The sequence below is a fragment of the Eublepharis macularius genome, chromosome 3 (genome assembly GCF_028583425.1).
Source record: "Eublepharis macularius isolate TG4126 chromosome 3, MPM_Emac_v1.0, whole genome shotgun sequence".
NCBI lineage: Eukaryota > Metazoa > Chordata > Lepidosauria > Squamata > Eublepharidae > Eublepharis > Eublepharis macularius.
In genome coordinates this window covers 156,513,020-156,523,361 of record NC_072792.1, presented here as the reverse complement: position 1 = coordinate 156,523,361, position 10,342 = coordinate 156,513,020, and the positions used below count along the sequence as shown (strand labels likewise).

Sequence of the window (10,342 nt, the reverse complement as noted above, 5' to 3'; positions counted from 1 at the left end):
GTGAGGTGAGGGCAGTTGTTTGGTTACTGAGTTCCAGAAGCTGTTACTCAGTTTTCAGACATGTTCAATCATTAAAACAGGAGGGTTATACAGAATGGTTGACATGGAATGATGCCAGCATTTAAATATTAATCACCAGGATGCAAGGTTTTGTCTGTTTTCCACTCTTACCTTCCTTCCACATCCATTATGATTAACTGTACAACATTTCACAAAGCTGTGTGCAGCCCACCAAACAGATTCTGACATCTCTGGGCAACTCAACTGGGGGTAGCAATGCAGTGTTACCCTAACAACACTTATCCAACACCGACATATGTTATCATGTGGGAAATAGATTCCTACTGTTTTTGTAAAGGCCATTTATTCCTGGAAAGGAGGGTGGTTATATGGTTTCTCAGAATATATGGTATCTCAGTGTAAAAGAGGCTAAATAATAGCTAATGTCAATAGCTGATGTCAAAAGAAGAAGAACATTTGATTTATATACCACCCTTCAGGACAACTAAATGCCACACTCAGAGCAGTTTACTAAGTGTGTTAATATTATCCTCATGACAATCACCCCTGTGAGGTGGGTGGGGCTGAGAGAGCTCTGAGAGAGCTGTGACTGACCCAAGGTCACCCAACCGGCTTCAAGTGGAGAACCTGGTTCTCCAAATTAGAGTCCTGCTGCCCTTGACCACTACAACAAACTGACTCATAAGAATGAAAGAAGTGCTTTGCTGAATGAGCCTCAAGCCTGTCCAGTCCAGCGATCTGAACCCAAGAGCAGCCAACAAAGTACCTCTGAAAGTCCAAAAGCAGAGCATGGTGGTTAAGGCTGTGCCTGTGTTTTGTTCGTGGTCCCCCAGCTTCTGTTTACAAGGGGTATCCTGTCTCTGAATACAGATATTCCTTGTGTCCCTGTACCAGCACACCTCTGCATCTTATGATTGTTTCATTCAAACATTTTGAAGTTCCCATTTGATTGAGGCAATTGTCCTCTTTGGGTTTTTTTTTTTAATTCACCTTATTTATTTAAATTATTGAGAGTTCATTTATACCCTCCAGAAATCTTTCTAGAGTTAGTGGTTGGAAAATAAACACTTAGGAGTCAGGTCCCTTTGGTCATCATTGGCAAGGGTAAGATTTTCAGAGACATTTAATAAGTGGGAACAGTTACAATCTGCCCTCTAAGAATAAGGAATGGAGAAAACCAGGAGATGTCTGCTTTGTTCCGGCAGAGTCTCCCTTGAGATGATGCATTATCACTTTCCAGGAAACTGTGATTAATAAATGATTCATGGGCCAGAGAGAGAGAGATATTTTCAGGAAAACAGAAACATGAACGAGAACAGAGGTACACTCTTCTAAATCCTTTGAAGCCAATGCTTGGGATTGCGCTACTAGTCTCCAAATAGGGTATCTCCATCTTGTAGCCAAATTAAATGGTATATGAAACTTCATTAGAAGCAAAGCCTCCTGGGGTGGGGGCCTGAAGTTTAATGCGATCTTTTCCTGCACAGCTTCTTTACTTGTCAACTATGATTAGCTGCTTAGTGCAACATTGCTTGGTTCCTCCTTTGAAAAGACACAACCCCTTGTTTCAGCTGCCAGTGTCAGTGGAAGAAGAGACAAAGAGCAGAACCACAAGTGACAAAAGGCACAGATTGGACACTTGTCTGCTTCCCTCAAGTTTTGATGGGAAATGTAGGCAGCTTGGCGGAATGTTGGACAAGTGACAGTTGGAAAGTCCATTGGACAGCAGTCAGAGAGCCAAGCTGCGAGACCAGGATGCCTACATTTCCCATCAAAACTTGAGGGAAGCTGACTAGTGTACAACCTGTGTCAGGCATCACTTGTGGTTCTGCTCAAAGACTATGATTTCTTCGCTGGATCAAATGAATACATCATCTAGTCGTTTCTATATGGTGTTCAGGGGTAATAAAATATCTTGAACTAGTCCTGCCACGGCCAAAAACTTATGGGAAGGATTCTAATAAATCAGCACAATTCCAGTTCTTCTGGCGAGGTAAAAGGCAACTGTTTCACTTCTTGTCTAGCTGAATCTAGGGACAACATGACTCTTGTTTAATTTTTTTGCATTCCTGCTTCTGGAGAGTAATCATGGTTTAAATGCTTATGTTGTGCAGTCCACCATATTTACTGCTGTTTCTCTTCAGGATGTTCTTTCATTAGTAGGGAACGTATTTGGCAGAACAGATGGGTTCCCATATTTGTCTCTTGAGCAAGGGTATTGGCTCCTAGAGGTTATGAAAGGTCTCTTCTCATGCCAATACATATTAGCTTCCTTGCATTTCCCCCTTTTTCTTAAAGTTTCTGAGATTGCAACCCTATCTGGTGTTACTCCCTTCCAAGCCCAAGGGAGGCAGTGGTAGAACATCTGTTTTGCATGCAGAAGTTCCAAGATTCCATCCCTGGAATCTCTGGTTAAAAAGATCAGGCAGTACACGATGGCTGCAATCCTAAGGACTCCTTCCTAAGAGTAGGCCTGACAGAATAGCATGGGGCTTCTGACTAGTATTGCTTAGGATTGCTCCTGATGGGAAAGGATATTCTGGAGAACAGCTGCCAGTAAGTACTTAGACAGTACTTACTTTGATAGATCAAAGGTCTGACTCAATATAGGTAGGGCAGCTTCATGTGACCTCAATGGACTTAGAAAGTGATGTGATTGGAGCACTGGATCCTGTCAACTCTGCATGGCAAGCAACACATGTATGCTTACTCTTACTAAAGAGGGCCACTTCTTACTTTGTATTCAGACATGGATACACAAGTACAAAATATACATACTGAATCTTGTGCACGTCAGTTGCCATTAAACTTGTCAAATAATGACAACAACATTTGATTTATTTTCCACCCTTCAGGACAACTTAATGCCCACTGGGAGCTGTTTACAAAGTGTGTTATTGTTATCCTCACGACAATCACCCTGTGAGATGGGTGGGGCTGAGAGAGCTCTGGGAGAGCTGTTAACTGACCCAAGGGCACCCAGCTGGCTTCAAGTGAAGTGGGGAATCAAACCCGGCTCTCCAGATTAGAGTCCTGCCCCTCTTAACCACTACACCAAAATACAGAGCAGCAGAAGCCAATCCTGCCAACGATGATTTATGTTCATACGTGCCATTTATGTTTCTATATGTATGCTGAATGTATACAATGTTGCATTCCTGCTTCTGGAGAGTAATCATGGTTTAAATGCTTATGTTGTGCAGTCCACCATATTTACTGCTGTATACAATGAATGTATACAATGCTGAATGAGAAGCAATTGGGGGTGTGCACTGAGAAAAAAATGGTTATGATTTTGGATCTGGGATTTAGGGAGGACATTAACCATTTAGTCCTGATTTTCAGATAGAACAGTACTGGTTCTGGATTTAACTTCTTTTTTTTCAGGTTCTGGAATTTGGAGGCCATTATTTTCATTGGAGGAAATAATTTTTGTGTGTGGTGCAGCCGGTTTTAACGATAATGGCACCAAATTTGTACAGAACACTGTCCTCCATCTAATCTGAAGACAAAGGGAAAAGTCAAAGGGATTCCATTTTACAGGCCTCCAAAGTAGGTGCCCCTTGGTGTTCTCTCCACTGTTTCCTATAGGAGGAAATGGTGGCCTCCCAGCAGAGGAGGGTGTGACTGCTGGCATTTTTTAAAGAATTCTCTTGGCTGCCTCTGATTTCTTTATGTAATCTTACAGTGACAAACTAACACTATAAAAAAATCACCTTTCCTCTGAAAATGCTAGCATTTCAGAAATCATAGTAACAACATAAAACAACGATTTTTGTGTATATTTTCCATTCAGGAATGTTGGGATGTATACCTTTAGAAGCAACCTTCAGGGGTTTGAACACATTTATCTCTGGATATTTGGCTTGTAGTACCAGATCACACAAAAAATGAACGTAAAAATAAACCATGTAATAGACATCCTTCTCACCTCTCTTACTACATTGCTATCTATGTGTAGATGGGTAATGGCTGGGAGAAAACACCCCAAATAGGAGATTAGTTACCTAAAAGCCACAAATACCACTAGCATGTTAGTATTCAGAAAGGATTTCAAAGAGGCTATGGCTCTATTTCACCAGAGATGGCTATGATCGCATTCCAGAAAAAGTTACAGGACGTTTGGCTTTATCTGCAGCTAAGGTTAAAATATGGTGCTTTCTCTGATGCATGGTAGGTTTTGTTGCCATTCCAGAGAAGCTGGTCGAGCATGTCAAAGTGGTTTTGTATCTCAGTATAGGGATGGAATGCAAGTAAATTTTTTAAAAAATTTCTTCTGACAGTCAAAGCTCAAAATTCTTATTGTTTTACAGTATATACCAAACCAGAAGAAAAAGTCCTAATTTTTCATGTGAATTAAGTGGGATTGATTTTTGGCTTCATATTGAAGTACAATGGATGCAGCTATGGGATAAAATAGTATTTTCAGTGGTTACTGGATTTGGACCTTCTGCTCTAGTTGAAACTGAAAAGGCAAATTATTCAGCTTTGACTGAGGAATTCATTTCCAGGATGAACTTTTAAAAGCTAATAGTATAACTTCAAATTATAAAAAAGTCCTGAATTCAATTATAAACCAATAAACAATAACATATTTTGCTAGCAGTGACCTCCAAATATTTAAAGCCCTTGCAAGTTTTTATAAACTGTGAAAAATCATAAAAATTGAAACTGTACAATGAAATTGTACACAGCCAAAATGTTAACTTATGCACATTATAATTAAAACAATATAAAATTAGAGCAAGATAAAAGGAATGTTGTATTCATTTCCAGAAAATAAGATTTTTCCCCCAAGAAAAAGCATATGGAATGCAAATCAATCTGGCAATAGATTACTTCACAGCAAATACATATGAAGGTAAGTGGATCCTATACACTACACTTCAGCTGTCAACAGCCCATTTATTTTTTTCTGAAGCCACAACCCCTGGCTTGCAACATATGCAGCAGCACACAGATGTTAAAATGCATAAAGTATATACAGAAGGGGGAAATGTTATAGAACACTTGTCAAAACAAAATATACAGGCAAGTTAAATGAGCAGCCCTAATAATTACCAATCATTTAAAATCACAGTCATTCAGAAGGCATCTCACATATGCAAATACTGTACACAAAGAGAAAGAAAGGCAGTTGACCATAAGATACTGTTTTATTATGGCTAAGGTCCTTTGGCTTGAATTCCAAGCTATAATTTAAAAAAAAGGAGGAAGAATGCCCTACACAACTAAATGACAAGTATTTCAATAATGAAGCTCCTTCAATTTTTCATATTGAAATGCAAGTCACTGTTAAAACTAGCTTATTTACTTGTAGAAAGAGGTGTTAATAGTGAACTAGAGGGATAAGGTTTGGTATTAGCTTAGCTCCATGGAAACGAAGGGTGTGCTTTTCTGCCTTTCATGCATGAAGGCTGAGGTCATTTGTACAAGCACTCTGGCTAAGCTACGCTTTAGTGAAATGAGGCACAATCACAGTCAGTAGTTGCACATGAATATGACAAAATAACTTTAAAACCATGCAGAGGTTGTTGTGGAAATGAAGAGTGGTTAGATTCTAATATTTTGATGTGGATGGGTGTTGATATGCAAATTAAGACCGCCTATCTTATTTAAAAGGATGTTGACTTGGGGAGACTCTGATCAAGGCATGCTTACTTACAGTGTGTTCAAAACATAGCACTTCAGAATATGTGGCTGATTCCTCCATAAACCCAGGGGAGGATCCAAAGAAACCTTCCACTTTGGATTTGTTAGGTGGTGCATAGCAAAAGGTCTTTGAAACTGAAGGGAGCTCCAAGTGCAGCTTGAGATATAACATAGAGGGACTTCCACAGGGATTATCTGCCCCAAATTCAATGATTTTGGGAAGCAGTTTTTTCCCTGCTTCCCTACAGCATTCATGCACTTCTGGGGGTTTCCCTGGCCTTTCTCTGATCTTTCTCAAACTTGTTTAGCTCTGAAGTTTTGGGAAGCCTGGATGGCTGCTCTATAAATGGATAAATTTGATTTTCTGGCCCACATAGCAACCATTTCCTCATACCATATGGCAGCCATTTCTACCCGCAGTGGGGGGGGGGCGGTTATTTTTTTTAAAATTCAGTGCTAAAATATTGTATCAATATACAATTATTATAAGAGGTATAGCAGGTTCTCTGGATCCCAAGCTTTTATTTAAGTCTCTAACCCCTTCACTTTTGGAGACATGCCCTTCCCCTTATATCTCTGCAAGGAAAGGAGCCTTCCTTTTTTGGAATGAAAGAAAGGTGGAGATTCAGACCATCTGCTACACCTATTGTCACAACAGTATATCAATATGATATTCTAGCACCAATTTTTTAAAAAATTGCAAACTCCCTGGCTGCCCAAATTGGGGCAGGGAAACTGTGAGGAAATCTGCCATGTGGAAGCCCCATTGCTGCTGTGCTTTATCTGCAGCTGCACAGGGAAACCACAAAATCCCATCCCTTGTGGAAGACAGACACCCAGAAGGATCTCTGTTGAGAAAAGTCTGGAATCCCATTGGGTAAATGCAAGCCCTGGAATTAACTTGCAGCACCTCATTTGGGTTCTAGTCTGTACAACTATATTGAAGGTCTTGGGTAGCTGCTACTTTAATTGGCTGAGAGTTGTTCGAGTCACATGGAATATCAAAAGGTCACAGAGTCTAGCCAATTTTTCTTGTCTTCAGATCTTTCAGAGACAGCATGTTCCCAAACCAAATAAAGTAGCCACGCAATAATGTGCTACAACAATTGTCTTTTTCGTACCAAGCAAAACCAGGCTGTACAAAAAAAAAGCCAAGACAAAAAACCTTATTAAAACAAACCAATTAAGTGTGCAAGATACTTTATATAAAATTGTTCCTGAGTAACCTGCATAATAATATAATTTCCCCCTCTTTTTGTAATTTTTGGGACTTTCCTGAAAATAGTAACAGCAGTGTGTTCATAAGCAAATCTGAACCTCCCTCCTCTGCACGCCAAAACCTCAGTGTTTCATGGAGGGAACAGAGGCACGGGGTCTAGTCCAGCAGAGAGCACAACTGTGGGTGGCAGCATCTCCCACAGAAGTCCATTCGAGCCCTTTCCTCTCTTATCAAGCTTATACAACGTGGGCCTCCCCTACCACGCCCAGGTAATTCATGTCGATGAGAGACTCGCCCATCTAGGAACCGCTGTACATGACTCTAGTCCTACTACAACACTACCCTGTATGTTGGGAGGGAGGAGAGGGAGAAGGGAAGGGGGGGGAAGAAGTCGCCTGATGCTCCTAGGCAAGTAGAGGAACGCCTCCCAGTGACACAAATTATTTGGTTGTGGCTTAGTGCATCCAACACACAAACAGCACATTTGTACGGCAGTGGCTAGGCTGAAGGCTTACAACTTGCAAGAACAGAGCTGGCCAATCTGTCTCACACCGATTCTTTGCAATCATGGGATGGGCATCTGGCCTGAGACAGGCATGGTTATGGGGATAGGTCCAGTCATGCCTTGAAGGCACTCCTAAAGTTTTGTGTGTGTGTGAATAGTGATAATGGTAAAATTTTAAATATTCAGAGAACACTGATGCAGGCACAAAGGTCAACCCCTTTTAAGAAATCATTTTAAGCCACATTGTTAGCATGTGAATGAGGCATGACAGAGTGAATGGTGAGGTGATACTCTCAAAACGCCCTTGCATGCCCACCTGCGCTCTGCACCTGCGCTCCTAAAACAAGCAACAGCACTAATCAAAGGGGTGATGAGAAGTTTTCTTTTTTGTTTCAAAGGAAGGTCTACTGCAATAATCTTTTCCAGTTTTAACAACTGAATAATTATTCAAAGTCAAATGCAAGCCTATTACTCCACATATCCGTTCTCAAGTATTTCATCTGTAAAAGTTAATATTGAAAAGCAAGCAATGCATTTCACAACATGCTGGTTAACTCAGTTCAGCATCAACAATACATCCTGTTTACAGCCATTATCAGAGCTATGTACAGAAGGAATCCTTGTCTTTCAAGGTATCACTCCAGGTTAAAAATGCATCTTAGTAAAAGATCATTTTTCATGGACATGAAAAATTCATACACAAGAATTACAAGACACCAAATGTACAGATAACAAATGTACCAGGGTGTATATTTTATCAGCATTTATAGTTTACCAGACAATAAGCTTTTATTGACTGTTGCAGAAACTGCCAACTCAAGTTTTTATACATATACGTTTGTGGGTACAATTCAGGCAAAGTTCAGTGCTTTTAAGTACCCATTTATTTCAACGGAAAAGGTTTTAGCATTCCCATCGAAATGGGACTCAAAAGGGCTGAACTTGAGGTCAAATTGCAGTGAGGCTGTTTTGGTGTACTCTTCAGTACACACTCTGAATAAAAGGGAGAAAGAAGCCAGAGAAGGAACAGCCCATCCCTTACCACATTTACCCAGAAGTTTTGTTGATTTCAAAGTGATTTGCTTCCAGGTAAATATGTTTATGATTGCAGCCAAAGAATTATTTCTCATAAGGCTTTTCTGCCAAGTGATAGAGGAGGTTAGCTGTAGTCCATTCTCTTTTACAGTCTGACATATACCCAAATACCGTTGCGCTCAAAAATGGTTTCTCAATATAACTTTGCTATGGCCATGATAGTTAGCACAGTATGCCAAACTGAAATTACTTTGGATATTTTTTGGAAACTAGTCTTGAAATACAAAGAGAAAGTTGTCCCACTCTGTTCTTGTTTATAATGCACATTAGTATACGTATAACCGCTGAGAAGAAAAAAATGTGTACCATAAACTTTAGTTTATGACAGTTTTGTTAGGGTAGAGTATTTTGTAAAACCTATATTAAAAACAACTTCATTTCATGAACAGAGCAAAATAAAAATAAAAGGAAATTGTTTTTTATATTCCATAAATAGGCTACATTTGAACCAAGTCTTTTTAAAAAGTCTCTTTCAATCCAACCACTTCTAATGCCACCATCTCATCCCTGCTGCAGGATCCTCTTGACATCGCAAAGAAATAACCCGTAAGTGACCCTCTTGCTTGGCTGCAGTATTCAAGGATAACCTCACACCAGCCCGAGAACCTTCTGGAGGCATTTTATAACAATCATATGAGCCAGCTGGAATGTGTATGCATATGGAACTTAGGGAAGAAAACCTCTGTTAATAGTCTCAGATTTGTGTTACTTTGTGTTAATCTTTGTATAAATCACATTAGTGTACTTAAAAACAAAATTTGCTTTCATATTGTAAATACAGGCACATCAGAAACCACAGAGGCAGTTCTCACTGGCCAACAGTTTCAAGTACCAAAATAAATGAAATTATTTTTCTTTGAAGTGCATACCATGTGTGCAGCAAAGCACTGCTTTCAGTAAGAATCATCACATGCATCAGAGCTTTCCTTCCTTCATTATTTGCAACAGCATGTTAAAAATGTGTGTTTTACAGTTTTATTTTACCAAGTTAAAATTCTCTCCAGCCTTTTGCCAAGAAGATGCTAAGGCCTTGCAGAAAGTCCTACTGCCATTTGGCAAAACCAGCAGGCGGTGAACTAAGACTAACAGGAAGGAATGAGATTCACCAGTTCTTGACCCAGAAGCTACTTGGTCATCAGATGGGATCCATTTGCTCGTTCGATGCCCACAAAGAAGATGAAACCTCTCTTTGCCAATATGCTGTGACAGGGAAAAATGCTTTCTGTCCTATTTCTAAATTTTGCCATCAATTAATTATTAAGACAGGCAAAATGATTTAGAGATTTTAACCCTTCCTTTGGTACGAATACAACATAAACAGTACGCCACTGTTCCAGAATACCAGCAATCTGCCCTTGTGACCAAGCGGCAGGCTCTTCATCAGCAATGTTTATTGACACAAGTCAATATTTGCTTCAGAACACACCATAGCCTTCTTCTCATAACGACATGGCCGCCATCATTCTCAACAAAGGTTACAGAGGAAGGTTAGGAGGAACCAAACATCTTCCCCTTTGGAACCGAATTCACAATTTCCCAGCTCTACTGTGTCCCAATGAATTCTTTGTTGCTGAATTGCTCTCCTTTAGCATTTGTCCTTCCTGTCCAAAGACTTTCAGCCACTCATTTCTTGAATGGTGTCAGTTTGTTAAAAGTATGCCAGAAAAGTGATGGCTTCCGCTTGGGTTCTGCCAAGGCAAAGACCTGCTGCTGTGGAATGCTAGTGGGCACTGTGATGTGACGCTGATGGATAGGATGTAAACTCTGGTGTGGTGGTGGTACTGGGCACCCACTATAGCTAACACCTGTAGGAAGAAAACATCAAGAATGTATATGGAACTGTTATGTGT

General features: G+C 40.1%; 1 protein-coding gene across 1 annotated transcript in view; it reads right to left on the bottom strand.

Annotated features, from left to right (window-relative positions):
* Positions 1–4,901: 4,901 nt before the first annotated feature.
* The window catches only part of SPATA13 (spermatogenesis associated 13), a 54,741-nt gene continuing 49,300 nt past the window's right edge, over positions 4,902–10,342 (bottom strand). Inside the window, exon 13 of the mRNA XM_054973524.1 lies at positions 4,902–10,297. Within this exon, the coding sequence (XP_054829499.1) occupies positions 10,116–10,297 (182 nt within the window). The 3' untranslated portion in view covers positions 4,902–10,115. The remainder of the gene's footprint in view (positions 10,298–10,342) is intronic.